General features: G+C 38.0%; 2 protein-coding genes across 10 annotated transcripts in view; one reads left to right on the top strand and one right to left on the bottom strand.

The window, feature by feature from the left end:
* Nucleotides 1-691, top strand: part of HERC4 (HECT and RLD domain containing E3 ubiquitin protein ligase 4) — a 137,453-nt gene extending 136,762 nt beyond the window's left edge. The window contains exon 27 of the transcript XR_009053675.1: nt 558-691. The gene's annotated coding sequence lies outside the window, so the exon portion shown is untranslated. The remainder of the gene's footprint in view (nt 1-557) is intronic.
* The window catches only part of SIRT1 (sirtuin 1), a 62,749-nt gene that overhangs the window by 4,641 nt on the left and 33,878 nt on the right, over nt 1-24,230 (bottom strand). For 2 of the 9 annotated variants that reach the window (XM_057734441.1, XM_057734442.1), the window contains exons 2-9: nt 19,507-19,964; nt 18,002-18,118; nt 16,587-16,828; nt 15,170-15,322; nt 4,573-4,720; nt 3,482-3,561; nt 2,422-2,608; nt 462-1,028 (exon numbers count right to left, since the gene is read on the bottom strand). In XM_057734441.1, the coding sequence (XP_057590424.1) occupies nt 462-1,028; nt 2,422-2,608; nt 3,482-3,561; nt 4,573-4,720; nt 15,170-15,322; nt 16,587-16,828; nt 18,002-18,118; nt 19,507-19,882 (1,870 nt within the window). In that variant the 5' untranslated portion in view covers nt 19,883-19,964. Of the gene's footprint in view, nt 1-461; nt 1,029-2,421; nt 2,609-3,481; nt 3,562-4,572; nt 4,721-5,221; nt 5,348-15,169; nt 15,323-16,586; nt 16,829-18,001; nt 18,119-18,256; nt 18,313-19,154; nt 19,433-19,506; nt 20,054-24,230 lie in introns of those variants that run through there. The other 7 variants (XM_057734445.1, XM_057734446.1, XM_057734444.1 and 4 more) reach the window with 6 other exon arrangements.

Consider the following 24,230-nt stretch of genomic DNA (forward strand, 5'->3'; position numbering starts at 1 on the left):
GAATCCACCCTGGTTCTTCCACACACTAGTTGTTATCTTGCATGGGGTACTTAACCTCTATGGTCCCCGGTTTCCCACCTGTACCAGAGTATAGTTCCTGCCTCACAATACTAAAATCAGAAAATGTAAAGTCCCTGACCCGCAGTAAGCACCCAAATCTCAATCATTTCTACCAGCTAAAGCTCTCACCAGAAAATGGCAGCGCACTCAGTATTTTACCTTCTCATTCCCTAGAGCAACACAAGGTACAGAACACACTTTTACAAACTATTTCTTTCCCATATTATGGAAGATATTGTTAATCTTTTTCTGGCTTAAAATCTCAATTTTACAGTTTCTCTAAACACAATCAATTACTACATTTAGTTGCATAAAGTTACCCTAACCTGCCAAAACTGCTCACTTGCAAATATTTCACTACAATAATTACACCTTCAAAATGGTTCAACAGCCTTTCTTACCATCAAGCCGTTTGCTAATCTGCTCCTTTGCGAGTCTAGCTGGCCAGCATTTTCTCACTGTTTCAGCAACTGAAGTTCTTTCATTTTTCTCCCCAGTATTGGAGGCAACATTCTTCAAATCCGGACTCTCCAACTGTTCACTGACACTTTCAGTGCTCCTAATAGAAGTCTGTACTTCCTGTGATTTTTCTTCGACACAGTCTTTTGATTCTGACACACCTGGATCATCAATACTACTCTTTGTTTCTTGGTCTAAAATTTGAGTGACAATCATTGAAGAATCTGGTGGTGAAGTTCTTTCTGGTGAACTCGAGCCTTCTGAAATATTGAGGGGTGTGGGTGGCAACTCTGACAAATGAGCCAACTCTTTTTGTGTTCGTGGAGGTTTTTCAGTAATTTCTAAAAGCTTTACAGGGTTGCAGCAAAGTTTGGCATATTCACCACCTAACCTGTGACACAATTCATTAATAATGACATCACAGTCTCCAAGAAGCTCTACATCAAAATGCAGATGAGGCAAAGGTTCCCTATTAATTAATATCTGAGGCACTTCATGGGGTATGGAACCTAAGAATAGGATGAAAAAATAATAATTAGCGAAAGGAAGGGGGGGTACAGTAATATAAAGCCAAAACAAGTGTACTATGCAAAAATCTAATATGGAATTCCCTGGTGGTTAGGACTCCGTGCTTTCACTGGCACAGCCTAGTCGGGGAAGTAAGATAACACAAGACGTGCGGCACAGCCAAAACAGAACAAAAAAAACATGCTCCCAGTACCAAGAAAGACAACCAACTACATACCATCAGACTATCAAGTACACAGATGTTCTGCTTAAATGGCTTCTGATATAAAGTGTAAAAATTCATACCAGTCTGTTCTCCACAATTATACACCAAAGTCATATTTTTCAAAAAGTACCTTTTCCTATCATCAACACACACCACTACCCCACAGAAAACTTAAGTTCTCTGCCTTATGTTCAAATAGAAGGAAAAAAAAGCCTCAAAAATAACCTTATGTATTAAATTTTCTTTTTTTATTTTTAGTTAAAAATTGTCCTGTAATCTACTTTAATAGAATTTCACATTGAATTAAACTGTTAAAGCCACTACATGTGGGTTAGGAAAAAAGATACAGAATGAGAGACTTTAACTCTTTGTTTCTTCCAGCAGTTTACTCTAGTTGCCTATTTGCTAGTGTAGGGGTCTAACTTAATTCTCTAGTTAAGGGTTTGATTACTCTCTCCTCTCCTCCTTCCCTCACTTTTATGGCACAAGTGATGCTACCGAAATTAGTCCCTCTTTCTTCCTCCCCCTTGCTTGCTCACTAGAGGAAGAAAAAGGTAGTAATAGGAACATGGGTTAAAGAAATATTCCTGAGAGTAACAGGGACTTAAATTGTATTTGAGCATTTTCATACACATGAACACCCTTGTGGGTAGAGCTGATACATACAATGATTATGACAAGGCATGACTGTTATTCTTACAAAAACAAAATCATTTTGAGCCCCCAAATTCTATCTTACATGAGTATATTACACATGTATAAACCTATACATCTGAACTTACTGGACCAAAAATCAATTTAATTTGAAAGATTAACAACTAATATTAAGACTAAAAATATGGATTACTTTTAATCTGTTTCCTAAGTATATTTAAACTACCTGATGCTAATTCCTGCCACATTAAAAACACGCAATCCACTGAAAAGTTTAAGTTGAACTGTTTCCCTTTGTTATTAAGTTTTGAAAGCCCTCTCCCCCCCCACCACTGAAATGTCAGATTAACCAATCTTCATGAATAAGAATCTGTCATCTAAAAAAAAAGGCAGTTTGGCTCTTCACCACTCTTTAACAAAAAACAGACTAAGATCATTGGGGTTGGGTCTACAGACCCACAACCCATGGCTAAATATATAGAAATGGTTCTCTAAAAAAAAAATCACCAACTTACTTGGAATTAGTGCTACTGGTCTTACTTTCAGGGAAGACCCAATAACAATGAGAAGATCAACTTCATCTTTGTCATACTTCATGGCTCTATGAAACTGTTCTGGTAAATTTTCACCAAAAAAGACAATCTCTGGTTTCATGATAGCAAGTGGTTCATCAGCTGGACACCTAGGACATCGAGGAACCACCTGCACGTTCCAGATTTTGGTTGAGGAAAGAGGACAAGCCCGAGTTAGAAAGAGTCATCATTTCTATTCTTCCCAATAATTCATTTCAAAATTATAAAAAAAAGAAAAAAAAACCACAAAAGCTGTGGATAAATAGCAGGGAAAACTGGATAAAACCTAAACATCAACTATCACTGACCAATTAGTTTATTAACATACAATGAAATACAATTTTGCTATTATCCATGTATGCTGCTATTAAATATCTGTGTAGACCTACATTTGATAAGAGTCTATTATAAAGAGGAAAAGGCAATGTGTATGTATGTACACACGAGACAACCTTTACAAATAAGTTTGTACAATACAATTCCATTTTAATATGCTATCTTCTCATAATTATATGGTTATACGCAGCTAAGCATATAGAATTTATTTCTGGATGGTTTTTATTATCTGCCATATTTTCCTATTTTTTTGTCAATGAGCATACATGGAATATTTTTTACAAAATTTTTTTTAATGTTTTAAAGGATTATCACAACTAATTTAAGATTCTAAATCTGACAGGCACTAAAAAGGATTAGTAAGTAACTAATATAAGTAACACCACACTTATGATCTGGGTTTTTATTCTAGGCTTTTATATTAGGTAATTTCATCAGTCCAGAGAAATTATGGAGCAATGTTTTCAACTTAAGGTATTGAAAGATTTTTGTGTATTTCTTTGGAATTCCCAATGGTAACAAACATTTGTCTTCCTGGATGTTTTCTGTACCACATAAATACTTTCAGAAAAAAAAGGACTGAGGCAAAAGAAACAGACCAGAGACATGCACAAAAAGAAACAGACCAGAGACATGCACAATTCCTAAGATATGGGTGATAAATTACCTGATTAAAAATATCTCCTCGTACAGCTTCACAGTCAACTTTATATTTACAAATCAGGCAAGATGCTGTTGCAAAGGAACCTAAAAACAACCAACAAATATATGCTTTATTAAAGGGATTTTTCCATTTCTTAAATAATGGTTATAAGTTTGGGACGTCCCTGGTGGCACAGTGGTTAAGAATCTGCCTGCCAATGCAGGGGACACAGGTTCAATCCCTGGTCTGGGAAGATCCCACATGCGTCAGAGCAACTAAGCCTGTGAGCCACAACTACTGAGCCTGTGCTCTAGAGGCTGCAAGCCACAACTACTGAAAGCGCTTGCTGCAACTACTGAAGCCCGCACACCTAGAGCCCATGCTCTGCAACAAGAGAAGCCACCGCACTGAGAGGCCCGTGCACAGCAATGAAGACCCAACGCAGCCAAAAATAAATTAATAAAAAAAAATATATATATATATATATATATATGTTTGACACCAGAAAAGCTAAAGACCTTAAAAATTTTAAGAGATTCCATGAGAGAGATGTTGATAGAATGATGCTTCCTAAAGCTACTCTTTTAATAAAATATACCAACTCCTCCAGGACTAAAACTGCAGACTTGGAGACTTACAGCTCTATTACCTTAGCTTAACAGTTATGTTTCGAAAACAGTTTAGATACATAAGAAAATGGTCTGTTCAAAGTTGTTTTAGATTTAAAGTCTTCAAATTTCTGAATCCTGTACACCTAAACCCTACTTAGCAGTTCTTTTGGTTTCGTAAACTAAAGATGCCATGTCTTTTTCATCCATGGCTAATATTACTTTTGTAATCAAAAAAGTTTTAAAAGAATGTAATGGTACGCAACTGCTACAACTTTTGAAATCCTAAGGCACGTTAATATTTGACATTTTGTACAACTGTCAAGGCCAGTGTTTCTGGTTTCATATTTTTGCACTTTACTTTCCTTAAGCTATCTACAACTGATCAGATAACATGATTAAATAAGCGTTAATCCATTTCTGGATGGCAGCCTATTTTCTAATCCTAATTTTTCCTACAAAACTAACTAAAACATAATAGAAAAAGCAATCCTGAAGTTTACTAACCATGACACTGAATTATCCTTTGGATTCCTGCAACCTGTTCCAGTGTATCTATGTTCTGAGTATAGTTGCGAAGTAGTTTTCCTTCCTTATCTGACAAGGCTATGAATTTGTGACAAAGAGATGGTTGGAATTGCCCAGGATATATTTCCTAGATAATGCAAAAAGCAGAAAAAAGGTCACATAAGTGTTAACATATGTCACAGGTTTAGGTTTAACAAAAAAAGACCTACCAATGCTAATTATAAAACAATACATGAGCATCTCAAAGCATCTAGATGGATGCAGCACATACTTACGAAAGGACTGTTGCTGTAATATGTATAAAACTCAGCAATTAGTGAACATGGCTTCTTGAAAAGGATAAAGTCGACCCACAAACATCTCTTATAAATGTTAATTGATATTTTAAATACAAGTCAGAAGAAATACATACCTTAATATATATCTAATTTTTGTTGGCTGCAAATTCAGATTTTTTTGTAAGGAAAAAGGGGAAAAGTTTAAATTGAAATTAAAGATATCAAAGATATGGTGACTTTTTTAAAACTAAAAAAGGCACTGTCAACATAATATTTAAAATTTTTTGATTCATCATTCATTATAAATATCAACCTGTTGGAAGTTTAAAGCTAAAGTTTTAATTCCTTACCAAAATTGTTTTCCTTCCACTGCACAGGCACATACTGGTATAGTATAGAGTTGCTCATGAATGCTGAGTTGCTGGATTTTGTGTGTGTGTTTTTCCCCCCAAATAATGCTTCAATGCTGTTTCTTCTTTAAAAACAAAGAATTCAGATATACACATGGCAAAAAGATCAGAGAAAAAGTATCAATTTTGGTCCTCTCAACTTTTGACAGTGTTTTTATTAAATTTCATTTAGTAAGTGACTATGGCAAAGGAAGTTTCTTCTCTACTTTTTCCTGTAGTTCTACCTACTTCCTTACCATTCATTACAGCCCCTTACCTATTACAATGCTAGCAAAAAACTAGATACAACCATATGTCCATCAGCAGAGGACTGGTTGTAGAAATATGGTACATCCATTAATAATGGAGTATGCAGCCATTAAAATGAATGAGGGAAGTCTAAATACACTGACCAGGAAGATGGCCCATAACATATGTGAAAAAACCAAGTTAGTCACCAGTGTGTAAAGCTTTGTTTTTGTTGTTTTGTTATTAAGCAAAAATGGAAAGTATATGCAAAACATATAGATACATTCACTTAAACATCTAGTCAGGAAGGATACAAACAAAGTATGAAACCCAGGAGAGGGGTGGGGAACTTCACTTCTGACATTATACAAAAAAGTTTAATACTAAGATTCTAGATGACTTTACTTTTAACCTACTTAATATTTTAAGTATAAAAAACTACAGGATACCTTTTAGGTAAAAATAATATGCAAATTTAATTATAAAGACTATCACATACATGTCCATATGCTGCTGAAAATGTTCTATGTACAAAACCCAAGAATTCTGCCTCCCAAATTTTTATCATAAAGTTCACGAACAGCTTTGCAATTTAAGAAAGACAATGCATATAGAAAGATACAACAAGTGCAGAGTTTATTAAAAAGCTAATGTTTTATAGAAAACTGAAAGCCACATTCATTATGTTTTGGCCCATTAGATTGTGCTCTATTAACCACTGTTTTCTCCCCAAGTTGCTTTTTCTAATACACTTACATTCAGATTATACACCAGCACCTTGTAAACCTCCCCTCTGGAAACAGCTGTTGAAACAGGCAACAGAGACTTCCCTGGCAGTCCAGTGGTTAGGACTCCGCGCTTTCACTGCCGAGGGCGTGGGTTTGATCCTGGTTGGAGAACTAAGATCCCACATGCCACGTGGCACAGCCAAAAAACAAATTCTAGGCAACAGATAAAACAGGATCTAAAATAGTAAGGAAAGTGCTAATAGCATGCCAAAAGCAGCACGAGAACAAATGGCTGAACACCTCCAGAGCAAGGCTGGGCAGCAGGAGTACCAGGACTCCACCCTTCTGGAATGAACTTTTGTGTGCCTTACCCCCCACCCTTTTTAAAAGGGGAAGGTAAGAGCAAAACCCTGTGGGACACTATATTCAACTCTACACTCCAGTTTCCCTTCATGTCCTAACAATTCAGGGTAATTTAGTCCTTAAATTTACAAATCAATTCCTGGAGCTGGGAATAATTTATGAAAGGTTTGTTTCATTTTATAAACCTACATTTTATGGTGATTTGAAACTTAACTTTGTCTTTTTTCTTTCAAATATGCAGTGGGCCATGTCTGAATCATCAGATTTAAATACTGCGTTCACGGACTTCCCTGGTGGTCCAGTGGGTAAGACCCTGCGCTCCCAATGCAGGGGGCCCAGGTTCGAACCCTGTTCAGGGAACTAGATCCTGCATGCATGATGCAACTAAGAGTTTCCATGCAGCAACCAAGATTCCACATGCCGCAACTAAGACCCAGTGCAGCCAAAATAAATAAGTATATTTTTTAAAAGTTAAATAAATACTGTGTTCAAACTAAGGGATATAAATCTGAAATAATGGGAAAAAATGACTCTGGAAGGACTGTTAGAAACTACTCCTAAATCAGGCTCTTAACAAGAAAAGTTTGCTAAAAAAACTAATTGACTAGAGATACAACTTTCAGATAAAATACAGATTAATTCGTCATGCTGGAACATGCTAGTTCTGTTCTAAGTGAAACAGGCCCAAATCTGAACCTCCTTAAGTCCTATTAAGGAACCAATCACGTGGGCCGGACCATTGTTATTGCCACAGGGAATCCATAGCTGGGACCAAAAACTCGAAATGCCATTTTAAATGACAAGCTGCTTTCATAGCTGTGTCCAGAAACGTGCAAACAACCCAGTAATTGGCCATAGGCAACCAATGTTACCAAAACTAAAGCTTAGAACTGCCATAGTGATCGTTCATGAAATAATGTTTTTCTCCAGAGATGCTCTCTGCTTGCTTGCTTGCTTCTCAAAATTTCTAGCAATGAGATTCCAGTCAAAAGGCAGGGGTGTTAACTGTAGCCCCTCAAAACTAAAAGAATTATCGAAGTTGGGGATGCCACTATTTGCTAGGTAGTAGGGAGAGTTGTTAAGAAACTAGAATTTAAATTCTCCATGCTGTCAAAAAAATAAGTGAAACCAATTGATCCTGGTAAGGAAAATCCTCATAATCCCTCATCTTGTCTCACTCATTCCACAAAACCATACACTACTCAGAATCTTACCTAGTCAATACCTGCAAATTAAAGTTAGTCACCTGACAAATTTAACTACTTTTGTCCCATTAAAAATCTGGCTTCCCCGAGGAACTCAAGATTCAGCAAACCTTCTTCCACCCTGGGACACCAGATAGCAAATATTTAAGGTTTTGCAGGCCATTCCTTACCGTCTATGTTGCAACCATTCACATCTTCTATTGTAGTACATAAGTAGCCACAGATAATATGCCAATGAATGAGCACGGCTATGTTCCAGTGAAAACTTTTAGTCACTGATATTAGAAAATTTCATATAATGTTCATATGATGTGAACATCATTCACTTAAAAATTCTCATCCATTAAAAATTTTAGCTCACAGCTGTACAAAGACAGGAAGTGGGCCACATTTGGACTGAGGCTGTAGTTTGCTGGCTCCTGTACTAATCTAACACAAAAGAATTTCAATTAGTCAAGCTATTTGTTACTACTTAATGTCTAAGTACCAGGCATAACAGGAGCACTTTCTAATAATGCTGTAGACCGGGCTGAGAACTGGGTTTTGACAAGGATTGTAAAGGAGAAGAACACAGTGCAAAAGAGTTCCCATGCGGTCCACAAAGCAGGTTACATTTACTACCTGGCCCTCTACAGAGAAGGTCTGCTGACCCTTCTAGACGTATATATCCCCATCTCGCAGATGAAAAAAATCAAAGCACAGAAGTAACGCCAAAGGTCACAAGAGCCAGTAAGTAGCAGAACTATCATTCAAATCCAGTTTTGATGCCGAAGTGCAGCTCTTAACCACTATGCAAGATTTGATCCTTCAATCTCATGTTTCCTGTTTTTCTTTCAGGCTAAATACCATTTCTATTAGGTACTGCAAATCAGTCTAGTCAGACTAATCTAGTAAGTACCTTTCATACTGCACATTGTTCATGAGATTAATGGAGAGGGGAATTCCAATCACCTTCTAATGTAAAAATACTCTCCAAGAATATGTTTTCGGGAATTCCCTGGCAGTCCAGTGGTTAGGACTCGGTGCCTTCACTGCCATGGCCCAGGTTCAATCCCTGGTCAAGGAACTAAGATCCCACAAGCTGTGCATTGCAGCAAGAAAGGAAGGAAGGAAGGAAGGGAGGGAAAGAGAAAGAAAGAAAGAAAAAGAAAGGAAGGAAGGAAGGAAGGAAGAAAGAGAAAAAGAAAAGAATACATATTCTCACAAATCACTGAGGAAGAAAAGCATCTCAATGGAAAAAAAAATAGCAAAGGACAGGTGATTCAAAGATAAACACATGGCAAGTAGTAAGAAGCAGTAAACAAAAACAACACTACTATAATAAGATGCTAATTTTTTATTTATTACACTGATAGTTGTAATTGCCTTAAAAACAACTCTCTAGACATCCCCAATGAGGTGGGTCTAAGTGCCATTTTGAAATTATTTCCAAGAATATTAAGTGGGGAAAAAAGCAACCTAGAGAAAAGGGTGTGATTGTGTTTGTAATCATTTTTAAAGTATTATTAGAAACTTACAATAATACTTCTCCCCCCTATATACACAAACAGGTTTACGCATTTCTTTTTTTCCTAAAAGGAAATCCAATGAAACATTTTACCCTGGTAATCTTTAAGAAAGAGATTAGAGGTAGGGAAGACTGAAGGGAGAGGACAACTAATGTTTGTTTTTGTACTGTTTGAATTTCTTTTTAAACCATATACACAATGTACACACCAACACACACACGCTTTCTAAAAAATAATATGGATAATGTATCATGGGAGGCTTTTTTGTGGGGGAGAAGGCATGGGCATGCTAAGTCAGCTTTCTCATACACTACTTTTTCTTTTTTTTCCATGCATGCTGTGCTGAATGCAGGATCTTAGTTCCCCTACCAGGGATTGAACCCGTGCCCCCTGCATTGGGAACGAGGAGCCCCAACCACTGGACTGCCAGGGACATCCCTCTCATACGCTTCTGACAGGAGTTTATTTTATTCAACCTTTCCAGGCAGCAGTAAGGTAACAAATCAGGACCCGTAGCAGCTTTGCTTTCAGGAAATTTATCCTAAGAACATTAGAAACATACTAAAAAGGACAATCAGAGCAATACATTTTTAATAACAGAAAGCAGCAAACACCCAGAATGAACACTTGCAGGATTAATTACAACAGACCACTTGATGAACACTATGGCCATTATCAAATATACAAGTATCTGACATAAAGTTTATTAAATAGAAAATACTACAAATCCAAAGCAGTAGGTAAAAGAACCCATTTTTATAACATACACACAGCTATAATACCCTACTTGTGTGTGATCCACCAACACAAGTCGTATTAACATACTGTCTTCAACTGAATGCAACTGTGGCCCTTTTTTGTGAGGGTGTGGGGGGGGAGGGGTGGATGTGTACTTTTTTTGATTCTTAAGTAATGAGCTGGTTTTAAGATTCCTTAACTTTATATAACCTGATATGTCTGCACATTATCAATAAAGTGACAATTTACTGAATAAATATACATTTTTGGAAGTTCATATTTCTCCCTCTACTTTTCTTCAATTTTATCAGTTCAGGGGAAAGAACATTCACTGTATTCAATATGTAGTAGCAACTACACTCTTTGAACACAGTCCTTTTTAAAAAGAAGTTATTTTATACAACCTCAGTTTTACCTTCACTCTTAATAAAACCACTCATTTTTATCAGCACCAGTAAATTATTTTAGACTCCCGAGAACCATGACCACAACTCATTATCAATTTAAGCCCTTATTATTATGCAAGAGGACAATAGTTCTGAACAAGAAGATATAGCTTTAATGTTGGCCTTAACTGTTCTCGTGTAGAAGAATTCAAAGTGGCACCACAGCTAGGCATACTGTTAATATGCTGGTGCTCCAACAGGGAGCAGTTTTGCAGGAGACATTTGGCAACATCTGGACACATTTTTGATCAAGAGTGGGGTGGGAGGCTAATGGCATTTAATGGAAGGAGGCCACTGGTTGCTGCTAAATATCCTACAGTGCACAGAACAGCTACTCACAGCAAAGAATTATCCCAAAATGTCAACAGGTTGAAAACTGCTCTAATGAACCGTAACCTCTTTAACACACTTCTCCATTACTTGTAGTTTCCAGTCTAGATGAAATCTGTTTCTTCTCAATTATATACAATCAATGGCTCAATACATCTGTAGAAACTTTCCTTCCAAAATGTCTAAATTCACAATATTTCCTATTTTCATGGCTTTATATTGAATTCATTTTCTCTCAAAAGGAATCTTCCTACACTGTTGGTGGAAATGTAAATTGGTATAGCTACTAAGGAGGTTCCTTAAAAAAATAAAAACAGAGCTACCACATGATCCTGCAATTCGACTCCTGGGCATATACCTGGAGAAAACTGTAATTCCAAAAGACACATGCCACCCCAATGTTCACTGCGGCACTATTTACAACAGCCAAGGCATGGAAGCTACCTAAATGTCCATCAAGAGATGAATGGATAAGGATACGGTAAATATATATATAGTGGAATACTACTCAGCCATAAAAAAGAATGAAATAATGCCATTTGCAGCAACATGGATGGACTTAGAGATTATCATACTAAGTGAAGCCAGCCAGAGAAAGACAAATATATCACTTAAAAAAAAAAAAAAGATACAAATGAATTTATTTATAAAACAGAAATAGATCCACAGACACAAAAAACATTTATGGTTACCAAGGGGAAAGGGAAGGGGGGGGATAAATTAGGAGTTTGGGATTAACATATACACACTCCTATATATAAAAGAGATACCAACAAGGACCTACTATATAGCACAGGTAACTATACTCAATATTTTATAATAACCTAAAGGGAAAGAATCTGAAAAAGAATAGATACGAAATATGTATAACTGAATCACTATGCTGTACACCTAAACCTAACAGAACACTGTAAATCGACTATACCTCAATTCTAAAAAATTCATTTTCTCTCATAACTAACAAAGTAACAATCTTTTAATTAACATTCTGCCAAGTACAGAAAGTGGTAGAAAATTTTAGGTTATGAGTATTTTACTCATGTATTCTTTTTGGAATCTAGTAAAATATTACAATATTTACATACCCTCCCATCCTTCATTTTTGAATACTATCCTTCATTCTTTGTCCTTACTTATTTGTCCTTCAGCTTAATTTTTTAGACCCAAATTAACTCAGTCTCTCTTATCTATTACCATTCATTTTAAGTGCTACTTCAGCAACTAGATGTTTACCTTTTGGCAGTTCCTAATGTGAGAACCGAAGTGCAACAACCCATATGAGTGGCAGTTACAAAGATTAATTCATGTACTTAGCTCCTATCATAACTTAAACTTTCATAAAGAAGTAAAACATGCTACCCCTCCAACTTTTTCTTCTCCCAGGTACTATAAAATCTGTACACTGTAACAAATTAACATTGTGCCATTTTTACTCCAATTCAGATATATTTTATCTTTTCTTATACATTTATGTGCATCTTTATAACTTATAAGAGTAATTCTTAATTGCTTCTAGAGATTCTTACTGGTCAAAACCAGTTTAAGCTAAAACTGAATACCCATTATGTACATTAGACAACTAAAGTTACAATCTTTCTCACCTTGCTATTTGTATTCTCAGTTACCACATTTTTCCCAAATGTCAGGCAATTTGATATACTTAAGTGATAGGAGGAAAAGCTGAAAAGTTAGTTTGGGCATGTTTTTTGTTTCCTCTCAGAACAGAGAATTTACAGCAAAAATCTTGTGAGCATTATAAAAATGCACTAGTGAATCAAGCTCTTATAATCAGATACAAGATCAAAGTAATTTCTAGTTACTTGATGGCTTTCTTAAAGTGTTAATTTCTGGAAATTCCCTGGCAGTCCAGTGGTTAGGACTCTGGGCTTCCACTGCAGGGGGCATGGGTTCAATCCCTGTTTGGGGAACTCAGATCCCGCACGCTGCATGGCATGGCCAGCAAAAAAAAAAGTGCTAATTTCTGATAACTAGAGCCAGCGTCCTAGGTCCAATTCAAGAAACCAGTAAATGGTATTTCATTGGTCTTCAAAGTCATACAGTAGTAGCCCTAGCACCAGTATGTTAAAAACAGTAAATCTTCACAAATTCATATTCTTGTAACAAAGAAAAAGAGAAACTAACTTTACATTATTTGTTCAATTCACTGTGAACCAGTTGTCTGTTCTAAAGGCTAGATATAGATGATCATCACTGCAGATACAAGAAGTTCAACATTTTTGTAAGTTTCAAGTTGATTACTGGAAAGATTCAAATTTCTCTTAGTAGCCTGCAAAATTTTCAAATTTAGTTCTCAGTTTTAACAAGTAAATCATATCCAAGAAATTCTAATGTAATTTCCCCATTTTACTCTAATTCCTATTTATAAGCACACCTGCACAAAACAAAATTATTTCTTTAGACAGTCCATCAATTTAAGCTAATACCATGTATTCTGAATTGCCAGAGCTTTTCTTATAGTTATGTAAATATACCACATAATTTGAAAGTAACCAAGGTCATCCTTTAATTAAAATTCAGGTCCATTTCATTTCGATGCTCATTAAAAAATAATCACTAATACAAAAGACCCTTTGAAATCTAGTGAAGTTTAGCAATAACAATTTTATAATTTCTTTCCATAAAACTAATTATAAAAAAAAAGTCTTCTAAAGTAAAATTTCTTGGGTATGGTATAATATATATAGCCATTCCTCTATATTTGCAGTTTCCACATCCTCAGATTGAACCAACTGTAGATCAAAAATATTGAGGCGAAAAAAATTTCAGAGTTCCAAAACCCAAAGCTTGAATTTGCTGCACCAGTGACTATTAACGTCATACAAGCATACCTCAGAGATATCTTGAGTATGGTTTCAGATCACAGCAATAAAGCAAATATCCCAATAAAGTGAGTCAAATGAATTTTTTGGTTTCCCCATACATATAAAGTTATGTGTATATGGGTTGGCCAAAAAGTTCGTTTGGGTTTTGGTGTTACGGAAAAACCCCAACAAACTTTTTGGCCAACCCAATACTATACTGTAATCTATTAAGTGTGCAATAGCATTATGTCTCCAAAAAAAAAAAAAAGTACATAGCTTAATTAAAAATACTTTATTGCTAAAAAATGCTAACCATCATCTAAGTCCTCAGTAAGAAAGATCACTGATCCCACATCACAGTAACAAATAATGAAAAAGTTTGAAATATTGTGAATTATCAAAATGTGACAGAGAGACAAAGTGAGCAAATGCTGTTGGAAAAAATAGTGCCTACGAACTTGCTTATGCAGGGTTGTCACAATCCCTCAAATTTGTAAAAACAAAAAAAGTGCACAGTATCTGTGAAGGGCAATAGAGTGAAGCAAAGTAAAACATTGTATGCCTGTATTAAGTATTATAAGTAATCTAGAGAAGATTTAAAGTATACAGGGAGGATGTGCACAGATTATAGGCAAACACTATGCCATTTTATATGAGGCATTAGAGCATCCTCAGATTTTGGTATCTGAGGGATCCTGGAACTAATCCCCCTTAGATACCAAGGGATGACTGTAATATCAAACTTTAAACTCCAGAGCAGAGCTGCCAAATAAAAACATAACATGAATCATATACACAACTCAAATTTTCTAGTAACCACATTAACCATGTGAAATGTTCATAATATATAACCCAATTTCAAAGTATTATTATTTATACACAATCATTATTTTTACATATAATATATAATAAAATTTATATTTTGTATGTTTTCCATACTAGGTTTCCAAAATCTGGAATGTCTTCCACACTTGCATAACATCTCAGTATACTTATCTATTCAACAGCCCCATGTGGTAAATGGCTTCTGAACTGGACACAGCAGCTCTAGAGACTCTAGTGCAGAACAGATCAACCTTGACTAAAATGCAATCTAAGAATCTTCTCCACCCCTAATCAAAAATGTGTCAAGCATATCCTCATGTGTTAAAACCTGGCTACTATAAAACATACCAAAACAGATGTTATAATCTTTATGATCCATAAAAAATATTCAGAATCAAAACAGTGATGTTACTTTCATATGATCTACTAACCTCTAAAAAAGCCTGGACAATGTAAAGGCCATTACTGAAGTGCAAATTTGAAAAATATGAAATAGCCTCTTCTTTGAGAATAAGCTCAATCCTAAAATGAAGAAAAGCAAATGGTAGTCCCTTCTGAGAAGAAGGGAATTCTAACTAAAATGACTTTATTTCAGTGATTTTACTCCACCACAGTACTAGTAATCAATTTATTAGATAGCCATTCAAAATAATTTTTCATGAGGACAAAGGAACAGCTAGAAGAGTTCATAGTACCTTTGCAAACTTGAAGAATGGTCTTGGATCTTTTCTGAAATATTCAATATCAAACATTGCTTGTGGATCTGGAAGGTCTGGAAAGTCTACTGCAAGACGAGCATAAATACCATCTCTTGACCTGAAGTCAGGTATTCCACAAGAAACAGAAACCTGAAATACGCATGGCATAATTTGTACAATTAAATCTTCTACTGCTACCTTAATAATTACTAGTCTTCATATCACACAATTAGGGAAGAGTTGAAAAATATTTTTAGTTTGAAACTTCTTTTGGGGAATGGAGATACTGCCCTAAAACTCAGAAAACCAGTATAATTATATCACCACATATTCCATTCATAATGGGGAAAGAAATTTTAAGTCAGGCTAACTTTAAATCTTTATAAGCATTTAACCAACAAATTATACCAATTCCAACTTGATTGAGAACAAAGTAAACCATTTCAAATTATTTTAACTAGAAAGCAGGCAAGAATTTCTATCACAGCCAAGTATTTCCAAAAAAATCCCTCATCTAGGTCAGGGTTCTACTACTTCAAGAACACTAAATTTCTTTATTTTCCATAAAAAACTATGTTGTACAATATTTCAATTTTTAACTTTTAAGAATAGATTTAAACACTATGTTTCTCCTACAAATAAGCCATGACATTTCAAATAGGAATTTCAGAAATTATCCTTTTGTTTCATAATTTTGTCAGCGTTTACTCTCCTTGGCCTCAGAGCAAAACAAGCTTGTCTAAATCACATCTGGGAGCAAAGCAAAACTATTCTTTATGATCATTTAAGATTAAGTAACATCCTCCCTTAACTCAAAAGATCAGAAAAAGCAGGACTGAATTTTACTCCCACAGCTGCCCTGGTCACTACCATGTAACATATTCTGTATTCAACACATAATACGAAATAGCCTAAGGAGCTAGTTAACAGAGACCTAAAGTGGGGCAAATGAAAAATGTCAAACCACTACAATCACATCACCTTAACTTAAAATGGAGGAGAGGCAGTAATCTGTTACCTTTCCAACATTAAGTTCTTTACTTGCCAATACGTACATATTAGGTTCCTGGTTTCCCCATGAAGATCCAACAAATAACCAATTTCACCATCAGACCCTGATACACATTCCCTGCATCTCCTTTAGGAGTTGCGGTATAATGTAGGTAACAATCATGCCTTAATTCCACTTACCTACTGTGTCAATAAACAGAAGTGAATGTTTTTTAAGGTTATTGAAAGGTTTTTAAAAAGCTGAACCAATTTAGTAACTGCTGCTGCATTCACATTTTAGCAGTTTCCAAACATGAAAGGATAAATTCTGCTAAACCAGAAAAATGTTTCTGAATTCCACAAGGCTTAAGAAAAAACATACACCACCTCCCCCCTTTACTAGTGTTTTATACATCTTACATACCCCAGCTCCAGTTAGAACTATTATTTTTTTGCACTCTTGCAGTAATTTCACAGCATCTTCAATTGTATTAATATCTTTTCTTTTTTTCCTTTTTGGTGGTTCTGAAAGGATATTAATAACAATCTGCCACAGAGTCATATCATCCAATTCAGGTGGAGGAATTGTTTCTGGCAATAAATCTTTAAGAATTGTTCGAGGATCTGTGCCAATCATGAGATGTTGCTGAACAAAAGTATATGGACCTATATTAAGAGGGAAAAGAACTAGATCAAATCGACTTTCATATAATTCAAAATCTCATTTTTTGAAGTAATAAATTAGCAATGCTTAAGGCTGTTTTGCAGAGTAAGAAAATGCACTATAAAGGTGTTTCATCTGCAACATCTTCAGAGCTAATGCTATATCCCAATGAGATTAGGGAAATCAGGAGTTGAGCCTACCCTTAGAGCTATAAAATATCAAGTATACATTTTAAGAGTCTAACTACTAGAATTAAACTTCTGTGGTTAAAATCTAGAAAAACAACACAAATATGACAGAAGTACAAAAAGAGTTCTACAAATCAATATACAAAAGATCTTACCAGTCCTGAAAGCCCACACTATTTATTATTAAAGACATAAAGAAAAAAGAAAAGAAAATCTGTAATTAACTACCATCTTTAAAGTTTTTCCAGTAATAATCTTCAAGTTAATCTTAACCAATCTCCCAAAATGATACATACAATGCTGATGTTCTGAGCTTTAATAATTCTTCACCCTGAAATTTCTTAGATCAGTTCCTAGCTTGAGAAAACCAAAAATACGGCAAATATAAACACTAAAAAGGAACTAATCATCACTATGTTTAAATAGTCAAGGCATTTTTGAAAAAAATGAGAGCACATTAAGAAAAAGAACAGTTTGAGATGGTCATGTTACTACTTTGGTATAAAAATCTGATAGTGTTCTCTACTTCAAAATACTTTCCCCTTTCATCAAAATACTTAGTAAATATTTAGTGAGGACAAGCTATGTGCCAAGCACTTTTCTAGGTTTTGCAAAACAGTATACAAATCAGTCAGAAATCCCTGCCCTCATGGGACTTATACTCTAGTACAGGAAACCAGCAATAAAAAAGTTAGAGATTGTTAATAACTGGTAAGTGTTAAGAAGAAAAATTAAAGAATGGACATGAAGTGAGGAAGCAAGGTCCTTTAACTGGAGGAAGACCATTCTACACAGAGGATACAGGTGTAGAGGACCAGAAGTGTGAGGATCTAGTTGTTTGAGAAATACCAGAGGCCAGCTTCCAGGGGCCCATGCTATTTAAAAACAAAAACAGAACAAAGCACTAGACTTTCCCTAGAACCAAGCTGACATTAAACCTCATCAAACACCTAAGAGCCTGATAGCTCTCAAGCTGTGGGACCATACCTATCCGTGGTCTTGGAGTCCAGTCACTAGAACTCGCGTGTGAGGCTCTATCGTCCTCATCACTTTCACACGAATGGAAACCATTGGTGATGATTTCATCACCAAACAGAAGGTTATCTGCAAAAGAAACCAAAAGTAACTCAAGGTTGCTGAAACGATCTGCATCTAAACTTATGAAGATCTATGATTATGATGCAACAATTTTCAATGAATAAAGCACTTAACATTCATACTGCCTGTGTAAAGAATGCCTACTGGATCAACTTGCACCATTCAGTTACAGTATATCCTCATCATTAGGGATTCTACTCAGAATCTAAGTTTCAGTTCATCAAAATCTAGAAAGAAATTGTCTACTCAATCAAAACACAAAAAATAGTAACCTAGTTAAGACTGAATTTATCGATCTCAAATACTAGATCATAAAACTTATCACATAAAAATTTACCCCCCAAAGTCGTGCAAATATAACTATGGCAACTTGCACTTCTTTTACATAACACTAAACACACAGACACCTTCGTTTTCCTTATTAAACTATGTTTCTTGAAAACAGGGGTCGTTTTTCTAATCCAGTCCCTAAACAACACGTTGTTACCTTTACATATGGTCAAATGGTCCACTGATAGGATTTATTGATACAAATATTAATAAAGACGCATATCTATCCAGGTAGAAACTATGAAACACTCAAGGATGCCAAGACATATACTACTATCAGATCTCTTTTAGAATGCCAGAAAAATGTCAATTCGTGTTTCAGGGTTACATATACACACTCAGGAAGATATTTAATCTAAAAACCATTATAAGAACATGATTAAAGGAAAAATACTACACAAAGTACTCTAAAACTACTATCACTCTCTTATGCCCACTATTAATTACACCACAGAAGGGTAATGTCTGCAGAAACTATGCTCTTTAAAATTTAAAACAAGTTTAAAAATACCCCCCCCCCCGCCAAAAAAAACAAAAAAACACAAATTGTACAGGTGTCAGTTTGCAAAGGCAAATGCAAAAGGTTGGTGCAAAGGACAGTCAAAAAGTTGCAGGTTTAACTGTGCGAAGGTGGGGGTGGGGGTGGGCGGAGAAGCAAAAGACTTTTAACAAAAGCAAAACACTAGAAGAGTAGGAGGGGAGAGAAACTTACTTTAAAACAAACTGCGAGGCTACCCTGCCTCGCGGCTGCGCAAAGCGCGAGGCCGCTGGGGCGGGCCGCAGGGAGGAGGGAAGAGGGAGGAGGGAAGAAGGAGGAGGGCGGACGGAGGAGGGAGGAGAGAGGGTGCGAGCGAGCGAGGGAGGGAGGGAGTCCACGGGCCGCTCCGGCAGCCTGGCCCGCAACCCCGGAGGCGCGCAGCTGAGGGGGGCCCTGGTGGGGAGGGGGACGCCGCAGTGCCAGCCCCGAGGCCCCAGCCCGCCCAAGAGTCTCCCACCCCACACCAGGAGGAGCCCCGGGAGGAGGAGGGGGGATGCGCAGTCCCGGCCGCCCGCGCCCTGCGCACCTCGGTACCCAATAGCCTCCGCCGCCGCTGCCTCTTCCTCCTCCTCGCCCTCGTCGTCGTCGTCGTAGGAGTCGTCGGCCGGCGGCGCCTCCCGGGATAGGCCCTGCAAGCCCGGCCCATTGTCTCCTTCTCCGGCCGCCACCGCCTGGGCCTCCCGCCACAGCGCCGCCGCCGGGCAGCCGCTGGCCGCCGCCGGCAGTTCACGCTCGGGGGCCGCCCCACCGGGCTCGCCGGGGCTCCGCCCGGCGCCGGGGCCGTCTCTCCGCGGCCTCTTGCGGAGCGGCTCCCCAGCGGGCGGCGAAGGGGCCTCAGTCTCTGCCGCCGCTGCCGAGGGGGAGCCGCCTGGCTGAAGGGCGAGCGCCGCCTCGTCCGCCATCTTTCAACTGCCTCTCTGGCCCTCCTCCCTCGCCTCCTCTGCTCCCGCTCGACTCGCGGCACTGGCGCCCCCGCGGCTCCGGCTGCGGGAGATTTAAACCCTGTCACGTGACCCGCCCCTCGTCGCCCCCGCCCTCCTGCGGCTCCCGCCACCCACGCGGGCCGGACCACAACACCGTGGGTCACGTGGCAGGCGGGGGCGGCGTGGGCCGGGAGGAAACGGGGCCCAGAATGCTGCGGCCCCACCCCTCGGCGGTAGGCGCGTCCTCCAGCCAAACTTGTCTTTCAAACTGTCCTCAAATCACTGCCGCCGGGTTGGCTCAAGTTTTGGTTCGCGGTGCGAGTTTGCACTTGTGCCCGAAGTGCACACCTTGGTCGCCTTACTTTGTTTTTTCTGGACTTTCGCTAAGGGTTTACAACTTAGTCCCTGAAAGGCGATAAGAAATGAAGCTGACCAAGGCTTAGTTTCCTGAAATACGCTAGGTAGTCGGTCTATTCGTTAACGGGTATGAGCAAAGGCAAAAGAACAGCGTTCACTCTTCAACCTCCTCACCCCATTCTGACAGCCCCTCTTCGGCCCCTTTTTTTGTCTTTGCTTCCCTCCTCAGCCAGTTTTTTCTACCTCCCTCCATCATTTGTAGGGTGGTGCAGATTGTCAAATCCTTAAAGGCCTGTGTCCGCCCTGGAAAGACCTTTGATGCGGGGGTAGGGGGGTGGAGTGGGTTGGGGGGGTGCGGTGGGGGTGTGCTCAGCCTGTGTGCTTTCTGGCCCCAGCTTGGCCACAGATACGTGATTTCTCTTTTCTAGGCTTCATAAAATGAGTATATTTGGTCAAGAGGGGCGGTGTGAAGAGAGGACTGAGTATGACTTGGCCCCTATAAACATCTGGATTTGGGTTAGAATTTGAGGTCCTTCCCTTATAGCATGAGCAATTTATTTTTCTAAACCCAATATCTTCACCTCTAAAATGATAATACCTATATTGTAGAGTTGTGATGAGATTTAAATAAGATAGCCAGATGTAAAGTGAGGGGTAGATAGTAGCTAAAAAATATTAGTTCCTTTCCTACTTGAAGCCCCTCTACTTTCCACTTTTCCCGAAATTCCAGGACTCTGTCACTCCACATCTAGCCTTAACTAAGGACCAGAGCCAAACTTGGTAAGCCTCTGGAGCATGGCACTTCTGTTCACTTAAGGGACCTCTGTGAGTTTACAGTCTATCAGCCCTTAAGCTTAAAGTGGGTCCTGTCTATACCATGCCAATTATTGTTTGAACTTATGAAAGCAACTTAAACTGTTTTTTCCTTTTAAAAAAAAAGTTCTAATTTTGCAAATGTAACTCTTAAGATTTCATCTAAACCCAGAAGTCTTTGTACTTCAAATTAAACAGAGAATCTCTCCTTACAACTGCTTGCTTCATTTCTGAAAGTGATGATCTCTTTCATCCTAGAAGCCTTGAAATCATTGAAATGTTCCTTCAGAGTGATGCTCTCTAATCAATTAGTGAACAAATCCGGTTGTCTTTTCTTCCCTCCTACACTCTCCAGTTCCTAACTACACAGACACCTCACTCTTCCTGGATGACATACTTGGCCCTGTTTTCTCCCCACTTCATCTGTCTTTTCTCACAAAATATTTCATAAGTTGATTCTCAACCGTGTTGGTAGGATGTAATATATAAAATGTTGAGAGTCAGTATACTATCAAAATAGAAACAAAATCCCAAGATTTTGTGAAAAAAAAAATTGTAAGCTTATCACTTCATTCTATCATTCATCCTATCACTTCATTCATTCATTTATGTATGTTGTACATCAAAGACACTTGGTGGTGTTAATGAAATGCTGTGTGATCACTGTGATTACTAGTGTACTTAAAGGTCAGATGGGGCACACGTGGCCAATAGGATAAATGAGAGACAGAAATTGTATTACAAAACAAAACAAACCCTCCCAACTAGACTTTTGGCCTTACCAATAGTTGAAAATTATGTGCGTGAAATTCAACTTATTCTTAGTCCCTAAAGCTGGCAAATTGACATTCAGTTTTTTAAATCTCCTATGAATCTGGTGTTGACCTTCTTGTAAATATTTTTAGCATTACTATTCTCTAAGTTGAGCTTTTCATATTGCAAAGCTACTTTTTTAAAATGAGGAAGTTCTTTAAGTTCTCATATGGAATGATCTCCAAACTGCGTAGTACAAGATGTAGAACAATGTGTACAGTGTAGGGCTATTTGTGAAAGAAAATAAAAGGGGGTGTGTGGAAGGGAGACCAAATGTATGCATTTGCTTATATATGTACAAAATAATTCTGGAAGCACTTAAAATACATACATGCCTGCCACATATTTGTCATAATTTTTTGCCTGTGCTTCCTTCCCTAGAACAAGTCCTTTATACTCCTTATTCAGTACATTAAAGAGCACATTCCCCTATTTTATTTATTAACTTCTTTTTCTCTATGTGTTTTGACTGTGCCCTCCACTATAGCAGGAATTTTGTTCATCTGGTTTCACCTGTGTTGTCAGCTTGTCTAGTAGAGAGCTGGCACATATATTTATTGAATGAAAGAATAAACGAAGACTCTGAAGGAAGCTTGCCACATAGGAAAAGAATTATTGAATGAAGGGTGATGGGCAGAATGGATGCTAAGAGAAAAAAAAAATATGGTAAGGAAATTCAGTTTGTAGCCAGCACAGTTCACATGAGAAAGTTAGTGAAACATACAACATTAGATTTCTGGTACCTTGTTTGACAGGATGAACACTGGTGCATTGGGTTGTGAGGTGTTTTCCAACACTAAGAACCAAATCTCTGATTCTCCAGACAACAACTGGGTGTTCAACAATTCAACTCATTTTTGACACTAAATACTGGGAGTTGGTGACAACCCCACAACTCAAGCTCTCAAGTCTCACAGGACTGCCCCCACTTCAGATGCCAGTCACAAGTCCCAGATCTCCTGGACTTCTGACCAACTGGCTATGAATTGGGAGTTTCATGACACCCTCCTAAAGTTCAGTAATTTCCTAGAGTGGCTCATAGAACTCAGACACATTACTTACATTTACGAACTAAAGGTAACTTTTGTATCCTTACAAAGGATACACATGAACAGCTAGATGAAGAGGTTCATAGGGCAAGGTCCATAAAGGTCCTGAGTAAAGGAGCTTCTTTCATGTGAAGTTGGGGAGCACTACTCTCCCAGGACTTCACTATGTTCACCAATTTAGAAGCTCTCTGAATCTCCTTGTTAAAGAGTTTTTATAGAACTTAATCTCCAGCACACCCTGCCCCTCATTCTGGAGGTCAGGAGTAGAGCTGAAAAGTTCCCACCTTCTAATCACTTGGTCTTTTTTCTTTTTTTAATTTATTTATTGGCTGTGTTGGGTCTTTGTTGTTGCACGTGGGCTTTCTCTAGTTGCAGCAAGTGGGCCTTGCTGTTTGTTGCAGTGCACAGGCTTCTCATTTCGGTGGCTTCTCTTGTGGCAGAGCACGGGCTCTAGGCACATGGGCTTCAGTAGTTGTGGCTCGTGGGTTCTAGAGCACAGGCTCAGTAACTGTGGCACACAGGCTTAGTTGCTCCATGGCATATGGGACCAGGGCTCAAACCCGTGTCCCTTGCATTGGCAGGCAGATTCTTAACCACTGCACCACCAGGGAAGTTCCGTAATCACTTGGTCTTTCTGGTGACCAGCCTCATCTCAAAGCTATCTTGGCGGTTCCACCCTAGGGCCTACCTTAAGCTAGCTCGTTAGCATAAACTCAGGAGTGCTGGAAGGGCTATCTTATAAGTAATAAAAGATGCTTCTATCACTCAGGAAACTACAAGGGTATTAGGAGTTCTTTGTTTGAAACAGGGGACAAAAACAAAATATTTTATATTAAACCAAAGACTGTCATAGACTTCAGACACAAGTCACTAAGATTTTTAACTTGTTTTCTAGTTCTCAGGTTTCTTTCTTTTTTGCCCACCACTGCTTGTGGGATCTTAGTTCCCCAACCAGGGATTGAACCTGGGCCATGACAGTGAAAGCCCAGAATCCTAACCACTAGGCCCCCAGGGAACTCCCCTACGCCTCAGCTTTCTAAGCAGACTTCAACAGTAATTTGGTTTCCTATATAGAATTTTCTACCTGGGAGAAAATGTTCAAAGAGCCAACATTAATATTCTGGCTGACTTCACATTTCTATTTAAATAAATTGGCCTTATAACTTTGATATCAGTCTCACATGACTACAATTAGTAGGGGAGTTAGTATCAACTCTTTATACTAAAAAAGTGATATTGGCAAAATGATTATTAATGTGAAAAAATACAAATACAGATTCCTATCTCACACTAGA

Source organism: Hippopotamus amphibius, chromosome 5, assembly GCF_030028045.1.
Source record: "Hippopotamus amphibius kiboko isolate mHipAmp2 chromosome 5, mHipAmp2.hap2, whole genome shotgun sequence".
NCBI lineage: Eukaryota > Metazoa > Chordata > Mammalia > Artiodactyla > Hippopotamidae > Hippopotamus > Hippopotamus amphibius.